The following is a 22,419-nucleotide window of genomic DNA, read 5'->3' on the forward strand; positions in this document are numbered from 1 at the left end:
CCAGCATGTGTGATGGTATGGGGGTGTATTAGTGCCCAAGACATGGGTAACTTACACATCTGTGAGGGCGCCATTAATGCTGAAAGGTACATACAGGTTTTGGAGCAACATATGTTGCCATCCAAGCAACGCTACCATGGACGCCCCTGCTTATTTCAGCAAGACAATGCCAAGCCACGAGTTACATCAACGTGGCTTCATAGTAAAAGAGTGCGGGTACTAGACTGGCCTGCCTGTAGTCCAGACCTGTCTCCCATTGAAAATGTGTGGCGCATTATGAAGCCTAAAATACCACAACAAAGACCCCCGGACTGTTGAACAACTTAAGCTGTACATCAAGCAAGAATGGGAAATAATTCCACCTGAGAAGCTTAAAAAATGTGTCTCCTCAGTTCTCAAACGTTTACTGAGTGTTGTTAAAAAGAAAGGCCATGCAACACAGTGGTGAACATGCCCTTTCCCAACTACTTTGGCACGTGTTGCAGCCATGAAATTCAAAGTTAATTATTATTTGCAAAAAAAATAAAGTTTATGAGTTTGAACATCAAATATCTTATCTTTGTAGTGCATTCAATTGAATATGGGTTGAAAAGGATTTGCAAATCATTGTATTCCAATAATATTTACATCTAACAGAATTGCCCAATTCATATGGAAACGCGATTTGTAATATTTAGTTTTATCCAAAGTTCTTTCAGGATGTAATTTGGAGTGACATTTGCCAGCGAGACCACCAGTCGGAGTCTCCTCACTCATTTTGTACTGACATATTGATCTGATGACGCTCAAGCAGCTGTCCTACCCAAATGTGTTTCTTGTGTAGACAAAGCAGGAACAACAACAATATATCAACTCTTTATTGATCAAACGGCACAAATGTCCTCTAACATAACTCAAACCTACTTCCTGTTCCTGTCTACAGCACTAACCTTTTTGGGTAATGTAGTATATAAACATTTACATCCTATTTTACATGTATTTATTTAACATTTATTCATCCAGTGTAAAACAATTACGAACATATTTACATGTACAATGCTTATCTTGGAAAGAGGCATCATTTACATGAGATGTTGAAGTGTGATGATAATCTCTCACGGTCTGTCAGTTACCAAACAAAAAAGAACGCTATAGATCATTAACAGTTCAAAAATGCTCTTGGCATACAAGGGTAAATGTTAAGTTAAAGTACCAATGACTGTCACACACACACGCACTAGGTGTGGCGAAATTATTATCTGCAATTGACCCATCACCCTCGATCACCCCCTGGGAGATGAGGGGAGCAGTGAGCAGCAGCAGTGGCTGCGCTCCGGAATCATTTTTGGTGATTTAACCTCTAATTCCAACCCTTGATGCTGAGTGTCAAGCAGGGAGGTAATGGGTCCCATTTTTATAGTCGTTGGTATGACTCAGTGTTGGAACATAAAAGTTAGAAGCAATTAGTCAAGCTTGTAACACACAGAACAATGACAAAACATCCTGCGTCTTCATTTGCTGCTGCGTGTCTTACACTGGTTCTTATTAGGGAATCTGTCCACACTAACTAACACACACGCACACACACACACACACACACACACACTGCAACTAAAGGGTTTCTCTTGAGTGTGTGTGTGTCTTTTCATGTGTCTTTTCAAAGTTAGATGGTCTATGAAACCTTTAAAGCCGGCTGAGCTGATAAAAGGATTTTCACCAGTGTGCTTTCTGCTCTGCATTATCAATAATGCCTTCTAGGTGAATGGTTCGTCTCCAGTGTACTTTAAGAGTCTTACTTTGTATAAAACCTTTACTACAGACTTGACAGGAAAATATTTGTTTTTCCAGTGTGCAATCTTGTGTGTCTTTTCAGATGACTTTGTTGTGCAAAACCTTTACCACAGATGAGACAAGAATAGGGTTTTTTTTCTCCGTGTGCATTGTTGCATGTTTTTTTTTTTTCAGATGACCATTTCGTGCAAAACCTTTACCACACACTGAACAGATAAATTATTTTTCACCAGTGTGGATTCTTGTGTGTCTTTTCAGATGACCATTTTGTGCAAAACCTTTACCACAGACTGAGCAGGAAAAGGGTTTTTCTCCAGTGTGCATTCTTGTGTGTACTTTCAGATCACTTTTTCCCGCAAAACCTTTACCACAGACTGAACAGGAAACAGGGTTTTCTCCAGTGTGGATTCTTGTGTGTCTTTTCAGATCACAATTTTGTTTAAAACCTTGACCACAGACTGAACAGATACATGATTTTTCACCAGTGTGTATTCTTGTATGCATTTTCAGATGACTATTACGTGCAAAACCTTTACCACAGACTGAACAGCGAAAGGGTTTTTCTCCAGTGTGCATTCTTGTGTGTATTTTCAGATCACTTTTTCCCGCAAAACCTTTACCACAGACTGAACAAGAAAAGGGGTTTTCTCCAGTGTGGATTCTTGTGTGTCTTTTCAGATCACGATTTCGTGTAAAACCTTTACCACAGACTGAACAGGAAAAAGGTTTTTCTCCAGTGTGTGTTCTCGTGTGTACTTTCCGATCCCAATGGTATTTAAAAGTTTTGTCACACTGAGAACATTTAAAGCGTGTGTTGTCGGTGTGACATGTCTTATCATCTTTAGAGTCTTCATCATCAGTGTCAGGAGAGTGAGACGTTGTGTCGTCACTATCGGATAGTGGAGCTAAGATCTTGTCTGCTTGAGATCCTCCACAGTGGTCTCCATCAGCTTCTGTTGTCATGTGTTGTGTTGAGCTGCTGCTTGGAGGCTCCGCCTCTCTCTTCTCCTCACTTTCACCTTTGACATCATCATCTTCACTCTTCACAATCACACCAGTCACTGGAAACTCCTCCAAACATTCAAGATGCTCTCCCTCCTGACTGATGCTGTGTTCCTCCTCTTCCTCCTTAATGTGAGGGGTTAGTCGTTCCTCCCCTTCCTCCTTATTGTGAGGGGTTAGTCGTTCCTCCTCTTCCTCCTTAATGTGAGGAGTCAGTAGGTCCTCCTTTTCCACCTTAATGTGAGTGGTCCGTGGTTCCTCCCCTTCCTCTTTAAAATGGGGTGTCAGTGGGTCCTCCTCTTCCTTTTTAAAATGTAGGATCAGTGGGTATTCCTCTCTCTCCTTAATGTGAGGGGTCAGTGGGTCCTCCTCTTTCTCTTTGATGTGAGGAGTCAGTGGGTCCTCCTCTTCCACCTTAATGTGAAGGGTCAGTGGGTCCTCCCCTTCCTCTTTAAAATGAGGTGTCAGTGGGTCCTCCTCTTCCTCTTTAAAATGGGGTGTCAGTGGGTCCTTCTCTTCCTTTTTAAAATGTAGGATCAGTGGGTATTCTTCCTTATTAATGTGGGAGGGCTGTGGCTCCTCCATCACCATCCTGATGCTCCACTTCTGTTGCTCAGGGTGAAGATGTTCTTCACAGACGTCTGCAGGACACAACAAGACCAACACGTTTTAGAAACACCCAGCTCTGCTCAGTCACGTTTACATGCACTTAGGAAAAACAAGTTGTTGTATGAACTGTCTTGAAATCTCAGTGACACACAAACACGCTGCTCTTTACAACATTATTCACTGGATAAGAAAAACAAGCCAGGACGATATAACTTTTTAATAGGAGTGGGTTATATGGTTTAAAATTGACTTTGCGATACATTATTTCATATCAAATAACTAACAGAACCATTTTAAAACAGGCTACACAGGCTCCTAATTTAGTTGCTGAAATATGCAGTAATATATCACATCATCTCAAGTATTATTTTCTCAAAACTATCATTAATTTACTTACTAATTTGCTGTTTATGGTTACTTTGACTTAATTTGACTCAACAATGCAAATCTCACCCGGCCCACACACAGAAAGGATTTACAGATTGATAGCTTTCTCGATAAGCGTTCAGTAGTATCATGGTTCCATTTACATTTCCGTTAAAATGTACTAAACATTTATTCTTCTGTTTGATACTTTGCAAGTTTTGATCACAATTATAATCGGACAAAAACACAGGATAGCAATGTAACGATATTTGTTATGCCCCACAATGTTATTTTCTAAGACACCTAGTGGTGGAAACTAGTTTTTCAGTTTGTGTTCTATTTTGACCCTCCTGTCTTGCCGTAGCCAGCTTAGTGTGTGTGTTTCAGACAGCAGGTAAAATCAGTATGAGAGCACATGTCAAACAAACAGCACTCACTGCAGGCTTCAAGCTTACTTTTTAACTTTGAAGGTCTAAACCTGTAAGTTTATGTGAATGCAACATGCATATGTATACTGTGACACATTGAAGCAGAACAGCAAAGTAGAGCAGCTGAATTACAAGCTAACCTTGATGCGCTGAAGGTACAGAGTGCTGCTGAGGCTGAAATCTTACAAGCTTATGAGGATGAAGTTGGAGAACCTACAAGGCAAAATGTAACAGCTTTGGCTCCCTATTCCTCACAGCAACGCACTAGTGAATATGTGCAACAACATTCTGTCAGCAACAACTCCAACATCCGAAACAAGAAGCCTTTTATTCACCAGAACTCCAGCAGAACATGGACAACAGTGATCCCGTCTTTTCACCAAAGCGTCAGCAGAACATGGACAATGGTGATTCGGAAGTGCACGGTATGGATGTACGCAGTTGTGCAGAAAAAAAGCAACTCTTTCCACTCGTTGCACAAATTGCAAGGGGAACGCCAGAGCAGACCCACCGCCCACAGCCAACAAAGCCCTGTGAGTCGTGCGAAATTCCCCCATGGAAGATGTTTCCCTCAGCAACTTCACTTCGCACCTTCCCAAGACCAGCAGCGTCGCCACCAAGGTGCAACTAACTACATGCCCCCTATAGTGCCCTCACGTGATCAATCAGGTACGTCAGACATAGCCAAATACCTCATTCGCATAGAAATAGTTAGCACTGGTCTCCTGAAATTTGATGCACCGAATGACGGTGCATGTGTTCGGCTGTGGCCATTTATGGCTTGAGAAGGGCAGCTGAAGAAGGAGAGAGAGAACATGGGACAGATGCCAAGCAGTTCATAATGAGGAACTTTCATGTAGATGATGGGCTTGCCTAATTCTCCAATGCCGAGGAAGCCAAAACCGTACTGTCCAGTGCAAGGGAGATGTTGGCAGAGTCAAGCATCAGGCTACATAAGATAGCATCTAACAGCAGCACTGTTATGGATGTTTTCCACCCTGAAGACCTTGCCAAAGGCCTAAAGGATATCGACCTGACATCTGATCCACTACCACTTCAATGCAGTTTAGGCCTCAGATGGGACCTTCAAAAAGACAGTTTCTCCTTATGTGTGTCTGGCAAGGAAAAGTCATTTACAAGAAGGGGAATCCTTTCAGTGGTCAACAGTCTCTGATTCCTTGGGATTTGTGGCACCTGTCACAGTTCAGGGCAAGGCACTTGTGAGAGATGTCTCCACAGAAGAGTATGATTGGGACACTCCGCTACCAGACGAGAAAGGAACCCAGTAGAATGTCTGGAAAGATTCCTTAAAGGAACTTATGCAGCTCAAGATCCAGAGAACCTACATCCCTGTTTCTCTGCTCTCCACAGTATACAGAGGGATTTGTGTGTTCTCAGATGCATCGACTATGGCTATACCAGCTGTAGCATACCTCAGGGCAATCGATACAGAAGAACACAGCCATGTCTAGTTCAGCATGGGGAAATCCAAACTGGCTCCACGTCATGCTCACACTGTCCCTCGTTTGGAATTGTGTGCAGCCGTCTTGGCAGTGAAAATTGCAGAGACGATATTGGATGACATTGATGTAGAGATTCACAAAGTCAAGTTCTACACAGACAGCAAGATCATACTGGGCTAAATACATAATGCATCCAGAAACTTCTATGTTTACATGGCAAACAGGGTGACAAGAATGAGAAGGTCCTCTACCCCAGATCAGTGGCACTACATCAGCACCAAACCTAATCCTGCAGATCACGGATCTAGGTGTGTCTCAGCTGCTCTCCTACCAGATACCAACTGGCTGACAGGTCTGGCTTTTCTGAGAAATCCTGAAGTGGATGAAGTTCCACAGCCAAAGGCATTTAACCTTCTGCATCCTGAGACTGATGTGGAAGTTCACCTTCAAGTTTCAACCTATGCTACGAAAGATACAAGTGGACTTCTTGGCTCTCACCGGTCTGAAAGATTATTCAGCTGGAAATCTCTTACTCGTGCAACAGCCAAGCTTGTCCAAAAGGCCAGAGTCTTCTCAAAAACTTGTATCCAGAGTAAAGATTAAGCCAGTCAAGCAAGACTGATCATATTGAAAACAACACAACAAGATGTGTACAAAGAGGAAATTAAAAGCTTAGCAAAGGGTGAAGAGTTGTCTAGACACGGTCCGCTCAAGAGTTTGGATCCCATCCTTGACGGTCAAGGATTGCTGAGAGTCGGAGGTCGGACTTAATCAGCAGACATGACCCAAAGACAATCACATATCTACCTTGTTCAATAAAGTACTTCCTATTCTATACCATACTTATCGTTACTGTCCATATTTATATTGATCCACCCATCTTTTGTTTACATTCAAGAACTCTAGCTTTCAGTTAGCGGTTAGCATATCCTCCTTGTAAGAAACGTAGTTCATTTGTGGCCATGGAGGTGAGGATTGCCGTCTTAGAAGTGGCTTTGGAAATGCTACAGTGCGTTAAAAACATGTTCTTCGCTTGTCAATGTCAAATTTGCAGACACTTGACATTTGGGGGAGGCGTCGCTCGGGTGGTAGAGCGGCCTTGCCAGCAACTCGAGGGTTCCAGGTTCGATCCCCGACTCCGCCATCCTTGTCACTGCCATTGTGTCCTAGGGCAAGATACTTTACCCACCTGCTCCCAGTGCCACCCACACTGGCTTAAATGTAACTTAGAAAATGGGTTTCATTATGTTATTATTATAGAGGTTTATTTGAAATAGGGACAGATGCAAAAACATAGACATCTGAAACAGTTATCCAATGTATGCATCATAGTGTTTGTAGCCACAGCTATTTTACAACATTTGTCCCCAACAACAACAATAACACAGATCCAACATCATTGAAATAGGAAAATACAAAATAGAATGAGTCGATAATAATGATAATAGTAATAATACAGACAAAGTGCAAACTAGATAAAAGCCAATAATAATAATAATAACACATATAAAGCGCTTTGAGTCACTAGAGAAAAGCGCTATATAACTATAATTCACTTCACAGACACCGCTAGAATGTGACTTCAACATGTATTATTACGATAGTATTAAAATCTCTTTCATCGGACGAATGAATATCATATACACCGTCTATATTGTGCAACCCTACTGTTTACAGCAGGACTATTCAACTGGCGGCCCGGGGGTCAAATTGGGCCCTGGAATGACATCACACGGGCCCCCGTGTTCAGTTCAAAACTTGGGGGACAAACATTTTTGCTGCAACTTCCTAAAAACACTAGAGCGCTCCTGTTGTACAGAGAAACTTGGACCATGTAAACACATTAGCAGATCCTTGTGTTGACATTTTAACGTTCACTACAGAGGATACTTGTATTTTGCATAACAGGACTATTTTCTTCAGAAATGTGTAACTGACAAAAGAAATAGACCAAAAACAAATGTCTACTGCAGAGGACGCTGGTTCTCAAAATAAGAATAATAGTGAAGGGAGAATATGTGAAAATGTAGCCCTAGGGCTGCACGATTATGGACAATATAATAATCAGGATTACTTTAATCAATATTGAAATCACAATTATTTACTGTTAAACAATTTGTTGCACTTTCACAATGACGGTTGGGAAAAGAAGAGAAATGTTGTTATTGCTTAACGTTTCTCCGCAACTCCATCATTTGTTTAGATTTGCTGTCAACTGGACTTGAAACAAACTGGCTCGCTCCCACTGCTGCTGCTATTCGCCATTCAAAAGCTAAATGCTATTTTTCTATCCGTGTGCTTTTAATTGTTTTACAGCTTTCTTTGTTCCTCCTCCAACACATTTAGTAGCCTTTCCAACTTACAAAGCACCCACTCTCTGTATCACCGCCTCACTGTCAGCTAGCCTGTTGCTAAGCTAGATCATTGATTGATTGATTACTCCTTGGTATCAGATCCATACCAAAATGTGTAGTATCACCCAAAACTAATGTAAAGTATCAAACAACAGAAGAATAAGTGATTATTTTATTTGAACAGAAATGTAGATAGAAACATGTTACAACAGAAAGTAACCAGATATTAACAGTAAATTAACAATTACATTAATAATATTTTTTTAACAAAATAATACAATTAGATATGACACAATATGTTACTGCATATGTCAGCAGCCAAATTAGGAGCCTTTAACCCGTTTAGAAATGGTTCCATTATCATTCATATACCAAATGATATATTGTGATATATATTGTTATGTTAGGATATAGATTTTAGGTCATATCGCCCATCCCAAAAATTGGTTCGCAGAGTCATTTCGTTTGGCCCACCAAATATTTATTTTTCATATTCTTCTTTTGAAATGTGTGTGTATGTTGAAAATGTTGTACTACTGTTCTACATCACGTGGAAGTGCCATGTCATGAGGTTGGTGTGCTTTTAACTAGGGGTGTGACGATACGGGCAGCTCACCAAAAGATACACGATTTTGGTGGTTAACACTATTCTTACACATACAGTCGTGGTCAAAAGTCCACACGTTTACATACACTTGTAAAGAACATAATGTCATGGCTGTCTTGAGTTTGTTCAATAATTTCTACAACTCTTGTATTTTTGTGATAGAGTGATTGGAGCACATACTTGTTGGTCACAAAAAACATTCATGAAGTTTGGTTCTTTTATGAATTTATTATGGGTCTACTGAAAATGTGACCAAATCTGCTGGGTCAAAAGCATACATACAGCAATGTTAATATTTGCTTACATGTCCCTTGGCAAGTTTCACTGCAATAAGGCGCTTTTGATAGCCATCCACAAACTTCTGGCAAGCTTTTGGTTGAATTTTTGACCACTCCTCTTGACAAAATTGGTGCAGTTTAAGGCTGCAGCTAACGATTATTTTTCTATCGATTAATCTATAGATTATTTTTTTCGATTAATCGGTTAATCTATAGATTATTTTTTTGATTAATCTATAGACTATTTTTCCTTTTACCGATTATTTTTTTTATTTAAAATGAAGATGAAAAAATAAATGTAGGCCAGTTTTTTCAAAAGGCATGTGCAAATGATATAATATGCAAATATAAAATAAACATACAGTGCAAATCTTAATATTCTGCAATAGTATAAGCATTTCAAAAGTAAAAGTATTGCTTATTTTGCTTTAAAATGTGCAAAAATAAAGATAAACATCCAATACAAAAAAAGTGCGTATTTCCTTGAATTGGCGCCGGGTTATAGTATTCGCATGCCTCGAATTACTGCTGGGTCAAACTCGTTTCGCAAAATAATTAGCGCATGCTTGGCCTTACCGCCGGCTCAGGATTAATGCTGGATCAAACTCGTTTCGCAAAATATTAATTTTATTAGCGCATGTCTGGAATTTTCGCCGGGTCAAACTCTTTTCGCAAAATAAATAGCATATGTCTAGAACTTCCGCCGGGTCAAACTCGTCACGTCATGAGTGACACTTCACCTGTCAGCATTTTCAAAATGGAGGAGGCTGATTTCAATAATTTGAAATCGCATAAAGGGAAGAAGATTAAGAGCTATTCAGTAGGATTTAAGGTCCAAGCTCTTGAATATGCTAAAAAGAACAGTAAGCAGCTATGTTTTATTAATATACTGTAGCTGCGTGTGTCAAATATGAGTCATTAAAAGACTCCCGCCTCCTGGTGGTAGAGGGCGCTAGTGATCCTTCTTGCGACCACCGGTACTGCAGAAGACCGGTGCTGCAGAAGAAGACAACAAGCCACAAAAGTGAGCAGTGATCGTTTGCTTGCACTTTTAACATGGAGGATTACATATCTAAAATAAAACAGTTTTCTAAACTGGACTTTCAATCGAAGCAGGAGGTAATACTTAAAGGAATATCTCCATCGAGACAGAGAGACTTTTAAAACTGAAGAAAGATAAGGAAGACTTCTATAAACAAGTTATCGATGCTTTTGATCAGAAGTAGCTGCGCATGGACTCATAAGTAAAGGTAAGACCATAAAAACGTTTTTTTTATTAACTGTGCTTTTCATGATGGTATCCTTACATCACTCAAATTTATAAGCGCAGGCCTAAATATACCCCACACCTTTTGGTAAGCGCAGGAGTGAGAAGAGGTTTTAAATTAATTAGCGCCCCGACGGCTATTCAAGAAAATACGGTATGCGACGCATCGACGCACAAAAACGGCGCTGACGTATTTACTTAATCGATGACGTCGACTATGTCGACGCGTCGTTTCAGCCTTAGTGCAGTTCAGCTAATTTTGTTGGTTTTCTGACATGGACTTGTTTCTTTAGCATTGTCCACACGTTTAAGTCAGGACTTTGGGAAGGCCATTCTAAAACCTTAATTCTAGCCTGATTTAGCCATTAATTTACCACTTTGGACATGTGTTTGGGGTCATTGTCCTGTTGGAACACCCAACTGCGCCCAAGACCCAACCTCCGGGCTGACGATTTTAGGTTGTCCTGAAGAACTTGTAGGTAATCCTTCTTTTTCATTGTCCCATTTACTCTCTGTAAAGCACCAGTTCAATTGGCAGCAAAACAGGCCCAGAGCATAATACTACCACCACCATGCTTGACGGTAGGTTTGGTTTTCCTGGGATTAAAGGCCTCACCTTTTCTCCTCCAAACATATTGCTGGGTATTGTGGCCAAACAGCTAAATTTTTAGGTTCATCTGACCACAGAACTTTCCTCCAGAAGGTATTATCTTTGTCCATATGATGTGAGATGAAACAAAAATTGAGCTGTTTGGCAACAATACCCAGCAATATGTTTGGAGGAGAAAGGTGAGGCCTTTAATTCCAGGAACACCAAAAAAATAAGAGTTTTAGAAATACTTGGAAACTCAAGACAGCCATGACTTTATGTTTATGTTTTGACCACGACTGTATGTGTATATTAATGTACTTTCCCTTGTGTGCTTATTAGTATTACTGTAACTTCATTGTGGATAATATCAATAAACACCTCAATTGGTTTTCATCTTTAATTTGAAGGACTGCACTCTTTTTGAATGTTGCCTATCATTCACAATCTTTTTGTAAGAAAATAACACATGTTTAAAATGTTTATGAATCCTAATTAGTAAATAAACATGAGCAAAAATCTGCTAACAATGGAGTCAATTTGAGCTCCTCTATTCGGTCCACAAAGTCCTCAAAATAACCTTCCAAAAACTGCCAACAATACCCCATTTACATTTTGTGACCTGAATATAAACCAACTATTTGCGATGTTATTATAAGTGCTAACGTTAAGGACCTAAACCAAGAAGTTGGTCAACTTTGACATCCAACTTAGACCTGGGGATGGCAAGGCAAGAAAGACGCTAAAATACTTATTTTGTGCCCACCCTTATTTTAACCTTTGTGAGGATGAATTATTCATTTTAACGAGAAGATATGAACATCCCAACAGTCAGCATCCCAATGAGAGCAGACATTGTACAGTAAGTGATTGTTTTATTATGTTTGTTGTCTCTCAAGAAGTCTGCCATGATTAGTAGTGTTGTTAATTTTGAAGAAAAAAGCGAACATTGTGATGTGTCTATGAAATTATGCCGCTATATGCTCATGAGCGAAATACGTAAATATTATGTTATTATGAATGTGTTGTTATTACATTACACATATACTTAGTGCATATTTAAAATGTTGATGGAGGTTTCAGAATGTTATTTAGAGCAATAGCGTTTATTTACAAATTAGAATGCATAAAATAAATAAAACATGTGTTCTTGTCTTACATAGGGACTGTGAAATATTCCAATAAAGTGAAATTAGAAATCAGAACAAAAATATATTGTGTAAAAAGAAGAGGATATATTGAAAATAATAAAATGCCTCACAGCCGATTATGCAAATGTGATGAATTCATCTTGATACTGTCCTGCCTCAGTGAATATGTTCAGGCGTTCCCTTTTAAAGGCCTACTGAAATGTGATTTTCTTATTTAAACGGGGATAGCAGGTCCATTCTATGAGTCATACTTGATCATTTCGCCATATTGCCATATTTTTGCTGAAAGGATTTAGAAGAGAACATCGACGATAAAGTCCGCAACTTTTGGTCGCTGATAAAAAAGCCTTGCCTGTACCGGAAGTAGCAGACAATATGCGCGTGACGTCACAAGTTGTGGAGCTCCTCACATCCGCACATTGTTTACAATCATGGCCACCAGCAGCAAGAGCGATTCGGACCGAGAAAGCGACAATATCCCCATTAATTTGAGCGAGGATGAAAGATTCGTGGATGAGGAAAGTGAAAGTGAAGGACTAGAGGGCAGTGGGAGCGATTCAGATAGGGAAGATGCTGTGAGAGGCGGGTGGGACCTGATATTCAGCTGGGAATGACTAAAACAGTAAATAAACACAAGACATATATATATACACTCTATTAGCCACAACACAACCAGGCTTATATTTAATATGCCACAAATGAATCCCGCATAACAAACACCTCCCCACTCCCGTCCATATAACCCGCCAATACAACTCAAACACCTGCACAACGCACTCAATCCCACAGCCCAAAGTACCGTTCACCTCCCCAAAGTTCATACAGCACATATATTTCCCCAAAGTCCCCAAAGTTACGTACGTGACATGCACATAGCGGCACGCACGTACGGGCAAGCGATCAAATGTTTGGAAGCCGCAGCTGCATGCGTACTCACGGTCCCGCATCTGTGCATCCAACTCAAAGTCCTCCTGGTAAGAGTCTCTGTTGTCCCAGTTCTCCACAGGCCAATGGTAAAGCTTGACTGTCATCTTTCGGGAATGTAAACAATGAAACACCGGCTGTGTTACCTGGCACAACAGTCAGGGGGTGCATTCTACGACGGGGGTGCGTTATCCAGCACAACACCTGCCGCTTCCCACCTACAGCTTTCTTCTTTGCTGTCTCCATTGTTCATTGAACAAATTGCAAAAGATTCACCAACACAGATGTCCAGAATACTGTGGAATTTTGCGATGAAAACAGACGACTTAATAGCTGGCCACCATGCTGTCCCAAAATGTCCTCTACAATCCGTGACGTCACGCGCAGGCGTCATCATACCGAGACGTTTTCAGCAGGACATTTTGCGCGAAATTTAAAATTGCACTTTAATAAGCTAACAGCAGTAAGCTATTGGCATGTGTTGCAATGTTAAGATTTCATCATTGATATATAAACTATCAGACTGTGTGGTCGGTAGTAGTGGGTTTCAGTAGGCCTTTAAAGGGCAAAGTACTCCCAGGGTCTTTTGTACTAATGACTGTCTGGATAAAGTTAGGAGACTATAATTTAAGAAAACTTACAAATGGACTAGGATAATTAACTAATTTGAACAGGTAGCTAAATTCGACAGAACGCCGTCAACCACATGGTTGCAAGTACCAGACGTACATGCATCATTTTCACAAGAACACCCACATTCTTACATACAACATATTAAAGAATGGTGGCAATAAATAAATATAAAGTTAGTAAACATGTAAGAAGTAAAAAAAAACAACCTGTTCTGTGTAACACAACTTGATGTTTCTTGAAAACAGCGTCCAGTAGTTGTTGTTGTCGCTCCTTCTCCTCTTTTATTGGACAAAGTTCCTCCTCGTATTCCGCTATCGTTCTTTCACACATTGTCACACAATCACAACACTTTACACTCACACTTGGCCTCTGCGTAGCGATGTGTTGATCACTAGTTATGTATTCTTAATCCGCGCAAAGTTTTACGAATATGTCGCATCTTTGTTAGCAGCTAACATGCTAAGATAGCTAACTAAGATGGCTAACAGCTAGCTTAGGTTAACTAGCAAGCACGAGAAGCGTCAAAAGACGCTCAGACTAGTGTATCCGGATACAAACAATTATTGACGATATTTACTCTCTCAAACAACATATATGTGCACATGTATGTACTGATTAAAAATAAAGAACTATAATGCCCATGTTTAGGTCTTCTCTATCAAACGCTGGCTTCCTCTTCTTCTTCTTTTTATGGCGGGTCGCAACCAACGTTACAGGTGTATACCGCCACCTACTGTACTGGAGTGTGTATCCTCAGGGTGAGTACTTCGGTTACAGACTTTGTTGGTATATACCAGGGGTCGACAACCCAAAATGTTGAAAGAGCCATATTGGACCAAAAATACAAAAACAAATCTGTCTGGAGCCGCAAAAAATTAAAAGCCATATTACATACAGATAGTGTGTCATGAGATATAAATTGAATTAAGATGACTTAAAGGAAACTAAATGACCTCAAATATACCTACAAATGAGGCATAACGATGCAATATGTACATATAGCTAGCCTAAATAACATGTTAGAATCGATTAGCTTGCAGTCATGCAGGGATCAAATATGTCTGATTAGCACTCCGCACAAGTCAATAACATCAACGAAACTCACCTTTGTGCATTCATGCACAACGTTAAAAGTTTGGTGGACAAAATGAGACAGAAAAAGAAGTGGCAAAAAACACGTCCCCGAAAGTCGGAGAAAGTTGTACATGTAAACAAACTACGGTGAGTTCAAGGACCGCCAAAATTAGTAGGACAAAACGGCGCTCGCCAAATAATCGAATCAGTGAAGCATGTTTAATGTAAACAGCGTGCTTTATAACAATTAGGGAGGTTTGTGTCATGTTTGTCCTCCTACAGAAACCATATTAAAACAAAAAATATATTTTTTCCCCCCTCATCTTTTTCCATTTTTCATACATTTTTGAAAAAGCTCCAGAGAGCCACCAGGGCGGCGCTAAAAAGCCGCATGCGTCTCTAGAGCCGCGGGTTGCCGACCCCTGGTATATACTGTTCAGTACATGTCAAATATGTATTTACACAAAACCACACATAACAAAAGTAAAAACAATACAAAATTAAAATAAATAAACATTAAAATAAATACAAAATTAAAAAAATAAAAATAAACTACACTTTCAGTATTAAACCTGTGATCTTAAGATATAATAATAATAATAATAATAACTGAAATTTATATAGCGCTTTTCTAAGTACCCAAAGTCGCTTTACATCTAGAACCCATCAATCATTCACACCTGGTGGTGGTAAGCTACTTTCATAGCCACAGCTGCCCTGGGGTAGACTGACAGAAGCTTGGCTGCAATTTGCGCCAACGGCCCCTCCGACCACCACCTATCATTCATCATTCAATTCACCGGTGTGAGTGGCACCGGGGGCAAAGGGTGAAGTGTCCTGCCCAAGGACACAACGGCAGCTATTTTTTGGATGGTAAGAGGCGGGGAGCGAACCTGCAACCCTCAGGTTTCTGGCACGGTTGCTCTACCCACTACGCCATGCCGCCCAGATATCCCATTAGAGCAGTGGTTCTTAACCTGGGTTCGATCGAACCTTAGGGGTTCGGTGAGTCAGCCTCAGGGGTTCGCGGAGCCTCTGCCGCGAATTTTTCCCTTAGTGTCTTCCTCTGCAACCTACAATCCATCAGCACAGCTGCACATTTTCAACAACCCCACATAGCTCACATTTATCTGTTGCCACTTTGCCTAATAAGTATAATGTTGTCCTCAGTCCAGTGTGTCTGTATAAATATTCCGAAAACCGTAGAATCTTGTGTTCACATTCGTTCCGACCATGGGCACATTATCATATTCTTTCCACCCTTTCCTTCTCTCTACTAATTCAATGTCTACCCTTGGTCGAGGTAGAATCCAAGGGGGGACATCTCCCCACACTGAAACCGGGTTGTACTCCACTTTGTTTAAACTGAGCTGAGCTGCTGCACTTTCAATAGTCAATCCAAAACCTGTACACTTTAGTTGTGTCCAGTACACCAAGTATAGTTTGTTTCTTCTTAAATTTAGAGGTAGCTCATTTGCTTCAATTAAGATGGCATTTGTGGGACTTGTTTTAACTGCACCAATACTAATTCGAATTGCTCTCTGTTGTATTCTGTCTTTTTTTCCTAACATTGTCTTAGCGGCTGCTCCATAAACAATACACACATAGTCCATACATGCCCTGATCAGTGCCCTATAAATGCCGAATAATGACTGTTTATCTGCTCCCCAGTTGTAGCTTAAGACTGACCTCATGAGATTCAGTACCTTCTTGCACTTTGTCTCGATTTTATTGATATGTGTCTTCCAGAGACATCTTTCATCAAACCACAGTCCGAGATATTTCAATTCTTTAACTGTCATGACCCGTCAACCGGGTCATAGCATGATTTCTGTTTAGTAATTTCCTGTTTTTGTCTGCTTCCTGGGTGCACCTTGTTTACTGTTGGTTTCCATGGGCACTAATTCTCCTCCCCTGTCTTAGTTTAGCAATTAGTGTTCTCACCAGGTGTTTTGGTTGATCACTCCCCTTTATAGTTTTCTGTAACCCAGCACGAGTTGCTGGGTCAATGTTTGGTATATGCAACAATTACGTTCTCCTGGTTTTTCTCCTTGCTCTAGTAATTTTTCTGCTCACTAGTATTCCTCGTTTTTCACCCTTGGTGACATTGTGTTTTTTTAGCTTCACGCTTGTTTTTGTATTTTTGTCCTGCGTTAATTTATTTAAAATTTAATCTTACTTGAACGCTGCTCCAGCTTGTTTTCTGCATTGGAAGGAACATTACCAGCGCAGCCATGAGCCCCCAACGTAACAGATTGACCCAGCCTGACGAAGTGTTCCTGTCCGATAAGGACAAACAAGGTATCCTCCTGGAGCTCCAAGCGGACACCCAGCCATGGGAATACGAGGACGAAGCTGAGCTGTCCGAAGAAGATCTTCCGGCCGACGCTGTGGTAGCATGGGGGCAGCTTATGGGTAAGTTGACGGAAGCAGAGACCCGCTTCCTATCCCACTCTCAAGCCACCCGGATGTCGTCCACGCCACCCGGTACGCAAAGGCTCGAGCAGCGGGACGGCACAGAGGCGCATGCGTATGAGGGGTGCAAAATGGACACTTTCCCCCCAACGCTGTCTACCAGGCTCTTCCCGTGCGGCTCTCCTCCCCTCAGACACCACCGGCAGGCGTGTGTCCAGAAAGGCACGAGCGGCGCACATGTACAAGGCCAGCTCCCAGGCTTCCTAGAGCCCACCCACCCGTGCCCTTGGCTCCCGCTGTACTTACAAAATAGCTCCTCCCAGCAGCGCCAACTAGCATCTTAAATCTGCTTCCGGGGGGGCGGGGGGGTAGTGCTGGTAGCGTGTCAGCAGGGAAGCAGACCTCATTCCACCGAGGTTGCTGCCTGCCTCTCCACCAGCAGGGGCGCTGTCGGTTTCGGCCCCACTTCCTGCTTCAGCACCGCAAAGCAAAGGGGACCCTCCAGTGAAGTACAGCGTGGATGGACGAATGGTACCAGGGGGTGCTGAAGGAGCTGGAGAAGGTGGAACAGTCCTGTTCGATAGTAGGCCTGCAGCCGCCTGCCGCTCTTGCCACGCCTCTCACTGCATGCAGCGCCAGTGTGGAAGAGAGTCCAGCCCCTCTCGAGAGAACTGGTTCCAGAGCCCTTGCTGAGCGTCGAAGTGAGTCGGACTATATCCAGCCGGAACTTCTCCACTAGCTCAGGCTTCTCCCCCCCCCCCCCCCAGCGAGGTGACATTCCACGTCCCAAGAGCTAGCGTATGTAGTCGAGGGTCGGACTGCCAAGTGCCCTGCCTTCGGCTCCCGCCCAGCTCACAACCTACCCGACCTCTATGGCCCCTCCCATGAGTGGTGAGCCCAATGGAGGGGGGACCAACGTTGCCTCTTCGGGCTGTGCCTGGCCGGGCCACATGGGGACAGGCCCGGCCACCAGGCGCTCGCCATCGTGCCCCAACTCCGGGCCTGGCTCCAGAGGGGGGCCTCGGTGACCCGCTTCCAGGCGAGGAAAATCGGAGTCTCGGTTTTTGTAATTCCATAGAAGTCTTTGAGCTAATCTTTGTCTCATCCCTCACCTAGAACCTGTTTGTCTTGGGAGACCCAACTAAGGGGCATGGAAGCCCCTGGACAACATAGCTCCTAGGATCATTGGGACACGCAAACTCCTCTACCAAAATAAGGTGGCAGCTCAGAGAGGAGTGGCAGCTCAGACAGGAGTGGCAGCTCAGAGAGAAGTATATTTACCAAAATACCAATATACCAAAATCAATCAATCAAAGTTTATTTATATAGTCCTTAATCACAAGTGTCTCAAAGGGCTGCACAAGCCACAATGACATCCTCGGCTCAGATCCCACATCAGGGAAAGAAAAAACTTAACCCAATGGGTGTAATGAGAAACCTTGGAGGGGACCGCAGATGTGGGGACCGCCCCTGGGCGACCGGTGCAAAATATTGTCTGACTACAAGAAAATGTGAAAAGTTTTGTATGTCTTTTGTTGACAAAAAAAATCCATATAATAACATTTGGAGAATGCAGGTATTGATCCTGCTACCTCCCGCATGCTAAACAGGTGCTCTATCATTTGAGCTAATTCCCCCTCTTTTGAAGCTCAGTGATCTACACGAGTGGGTTGAAATCTCATCATCGTCAGACTCTACTATTTATTAATGTTCTGACAACACCTTCATTCCTCTTTGTGTCCATGTCTTCTCAGTGTTAACAGAAACATTTCTGCTCATTGACCTATTTAAATTTAGAGGAAACCTTTTATTCACAGTAAAAACTAATAATATAACATAACATTTGGAGAATGCAGGCATCGATTCCACTACCTCTCACATGCAAAGCGAGCGCTCTACCACTTGAGCTAATTCCCCCTCTGTCTGTGACACAGACGTATAGATTTGGGTTGAATTCCATTCTCATCTGGCTACTGTTTCTAAGGGTTCTCTTTATTTTAATTTGTTCAATACATCAATGTCTATGGATGTTCTCATTCATCCAGGTCATTGTAATCGCAGGGCATTCAATCCATTGCAACTGGACTGTTTGGTTTGTCTTAGAAAATGTTTCGCTTGTCATACAAGTGGGCTTCAACAGTTCATGCTCATAGACTCAGATTGGTCAGATCTAGTCTCGTGGCTGGTCCCAAAACCCCAAATGCTTGTACTCCAACACAAGGAGGGTGTGCCGGGGCAAAGATGGTATACTGCCCTATCGTAGTGAGAAAAACATTTGTTGAGATGCAGAAGAGCAATCCCACTGTCAGGGACAAAGACAGTCATTGAAGTGGAGTTTCCGCTCGTTCGCATTGTGGTATTGTGTGGCAGAAGTATCGCTGTGGATCCACCATTTCCTTTAGTTGTAACAAATGCACAAAGGAGCATCTGTGACCGGGATGTTTCTAACTCCTGTTATTTGCTGGAGGCTAAATTGCAGAGTCCTTTAGGAATGGTTAAAAGGACAATGTTGTATGTGGATATTAAGTGGTTTCGCAGACCACCTGCTCTGTTCAGTCATCCTTGTCTCTACTGAGGTGGCAAATTATGATGTGTTCTGTGTATCGCAGCACCAAGCAAACAATCTGAAAATTCCCGTCATATCAATTCCTAGATATGGTCAAAATTATTTAAAGCGCACTACGCATAATAAACACAACATTATTAATATTTATACTATGGATAATTTCAACAAAAACTCCTCAAAACAGCCCACTACCTATAATATGGGCTTTTTAAACATAAGATCATTGTCTCCCAAAACGTTATTTGTTAATGAGGTCATTGGTCTCAGCGAAACCTGGCTCAAACCAGACGATTTTGTTGCGCTGAATGAGGCATCTCCTCCTAACTATACGAATGTGCATATTGCCCGTCCCCTTAAAAGGGGTGGGGGGAGGGGGTGGGTCGCACTAATATACAATGAAAACTTTAACCTTACCCCTAACCTAAATTATAAATATAAATCGTTTGAGGTGCTTACTATGAGGTCTGTCACACCGCTGCCTCTCTACCTGGCTGTTATCTACCGCCCCCCAGGGCCCTATTCGGACTTTATCAGTGAATTCTCAGAGTTCGTTGCTGATCTAGTGACGCACACCGACAATATAATCATAATGGGGGACTTTAATATTCATATGAATACCCCATTGGACCCTCCGTGCGTGGCACTCCAGACTATAATTGATAGCTGTGGTCTTACACAAATAATAAATGAACCCACGCATTGCACCAGTAATACGATAGATCTAGTGCTTGTCAGGGGTGTCACCACCTCCAAAGTTATGATACTCTCGTATACTAAAGCAATGTCCGATCATTACCTTATAAAATTCGAAGTTCTGACTCATTGTCAACAAGCTAATAATAATAATAATAACTGCTTTAGCAGCCTCAACATTAATTCTGCCACAACGATGACTCTTGCTGGCCTACTGCCTTCGGTAATGGCACCATTCCCAAATTATGTGGGTTCTATTGATAACCTCACTAACAACTTTAACAACGCCCTGCGCGAAACCATTGCTAGTATAGCACCGTTAAAGCTAAAAAGGGCCCCTAAAAGTCATACCCCATGGTTTACAGAAGAAACTAGAGCTCTTAAATTCATGTAGAAAGCTGGAACGCAAATGGCGCGCGACTAAACTTGAGGTTTTCCATCAAGCATGGAGTGATAGTTTAATAATTTATAAACACATGCTTACCTTAGCTAAAGCTAAATATTACTCAAATCTCATCCGCCTGAACAAAAACGATCCTAAATATTTGTTTAGTACAGCAACATCGCTAACCCAACAAGGGACTGTCCCAGTAGCTCCTCCCACTCAGCAGATGACTTTATGAATTTCTAATAAGAAAATTTAACTCATTAGAAAGGAGATTAAATACAACACATCCCAGCTACAACTGGGTTCTTTTAAGACTATATATACGACGGATACTGCCCTCCAAAACAGTCTCTCTCTTTTTGATGAAATAACATTAGGGGATTTGCTACGGCGTGTAAATAGGATAAAACAAACAACATGTTTACTTGACCCACTTCCTGGGAAACTTATCAAAAAGCTTTTTGTATTATTAGGTCCATCAGTGCTAAATATTATAAACTTATCACTTTCCTCTGGCACTGTTCCCTTAGCATTCAAAACAGCGATTATTCATCCTCTACTCAAAAGACCTAACCTTGATCCTGACCTCATGGTAAACTACCTGCCGGTGTCCCACCTTCCGTTTATTCAGAAAATCCTCGAAAAAATTGTTGCACAGCAGCTAAATGAACACTTAGCGTCTGACAATCTCTGTGAACCTTTTCAATCCGGTTTTAGGGCAAATCACTCTACGGAGACAGCCCTCGCAAAAATGACTAATGATCTACTGCTAACGATGGATTCTGATGTGTCATCTATGTTGCTGCTTCTTGATCTTAGCGCTGCTTTCGATACCGTCGATCCTAAATATTTTAGTAGAGCGTATCAAAACACGTATTGGTATGTCAGACTTAGCCTTGTCTTGGTTTAACTCTTATCTTACTGACAGGATGCAGTGCGTCTCCCATAATAATGTGACCTCGGACTATGTTAAGGTAACGTGTGGAGTTCCCCAGGGTTCGGTTCTTGGCCCTGCACTCTTCAGCATCTACATGCTGCCGCTAAGTGACATCATACGCAAATATGGTGTTAGCTTTCACTGTTATGCTGATGACACCCAACTCTACATGCCCCTAAAGTTGACCACACGCCGGATTGTAGTCAGCTGGAGGCGTGTCTTAATGAAATTAAACAATGGATGTCCGCTAACTTCTTGCAACTCAACGCCAAGAAAACAGAAATGCTGGTTATCGGTCCTGCTAGACACCGACATTTATTTAATAATACCACCTTAACATTTGACAACCAAACAATTACACAAGGCGACTCGGTAAAGAATCTGGGTATTATCTTCGACTCAACTCTCTCGTTTGAGTCACACATCAAGAGTGTTACTAAAACGGCCTTCTTGCATCTCCGTAATATCGCTAAAATTTGTTCCATTTTGTCCACTAGCAACGTTGAGATCATTATTCATGCGTTCGTTACGTCTCGTCTCGATTACTGTAACGTATTATTTTCAGGTCTCCCTAAGTCTAGCATTAAAAGATTACAGTTGGTACAAAATGCGGCTGCTAGACTTTTGACAAGAACAAGAAAGTTTGATCATATTACGCCTATACTGGCTCACCTGCACTGGCTTCCTGTGCACTTAAGAAGTGACTTTAAGGTTTTACTACTTACGTATAAAATACTGCACGGTCTAGCTCCAGCCTATCTTGCTGATTGTATTGTACCATATGCAGGGCCGGCCCGTGGCATAGGCCGTATAGGCAAATGCTAAGGGCGCCGTCCATCAGGGGGTGCCACGCCAGTGCCACAAATGTTGGAGAAAAAAAAAATAAATGTTGGTACTATTATTTC

At 41.8% G+C, this 22,419-nt stretch overlaps 1 protein-coding gene across 1 annotated transcript; it reads right to left on the reverse strand.

Moving 5' to 3' along the window:
- Positions 1–843: 843 nt before the first annotated feature.
- Positions 844–14,152, reverse strand: LOC133570213 (uncharacterized). The gene is made up of 2 exons (XM_061922988.2): positions 13,648–14,152; positions 844–3,413 (listed from the first exon to the last, which is right to left on the reverse strand). The coding sequence occupies exons 1-2, from the start codon at positions 13,769–13,771 to the stop codon at positions 1,990–1,992; spliced, it is 1,548 nt and encodes a 515-aa protein (XP_061778972.2). The 5' UTR covers positions 13,772–14,152; the 3' UTR covers positions 844–1,989.
- Between the last annotated feature and the right edge of the window lie 8,267 nt (positions 14,153–22,419).

The sequence above is a fragment of the Nerophis lumbriciformis genome, linkage group LG01 (genome assembly GCF_033978685.3).
Source record: "Nerophis lumbriciformis linkage group LG01, RoL_Nlum_v2.1, whole genome shotgun sequence".
Lineage (NCBI taxonomy): Eukaryota > Metazoa > Chordata > Actinopteri > Syngnathiformes > Syngnathidae > Nerophis > Nerophis lumbriciformis.

What these genes read in the sequence shown, in the direction of transcription:
- LOC133570213 (XM_061922988.2), bottom strand. Translation starts at nt 13,771, where the DNA reads ATGTGTGAAAGAACGATAGCGGAATACGAGGAGGAACTTTGTCCAATA. An exon ending in AGTTGTGTTACACAGAACAG is followed by an intron (nt 3,414 to 13,647) that starts GTTGTTTTTTTT and finishes TGTGTCCTGCAG; the next exon opens with ACGTCTGTGAAGAACATCTT.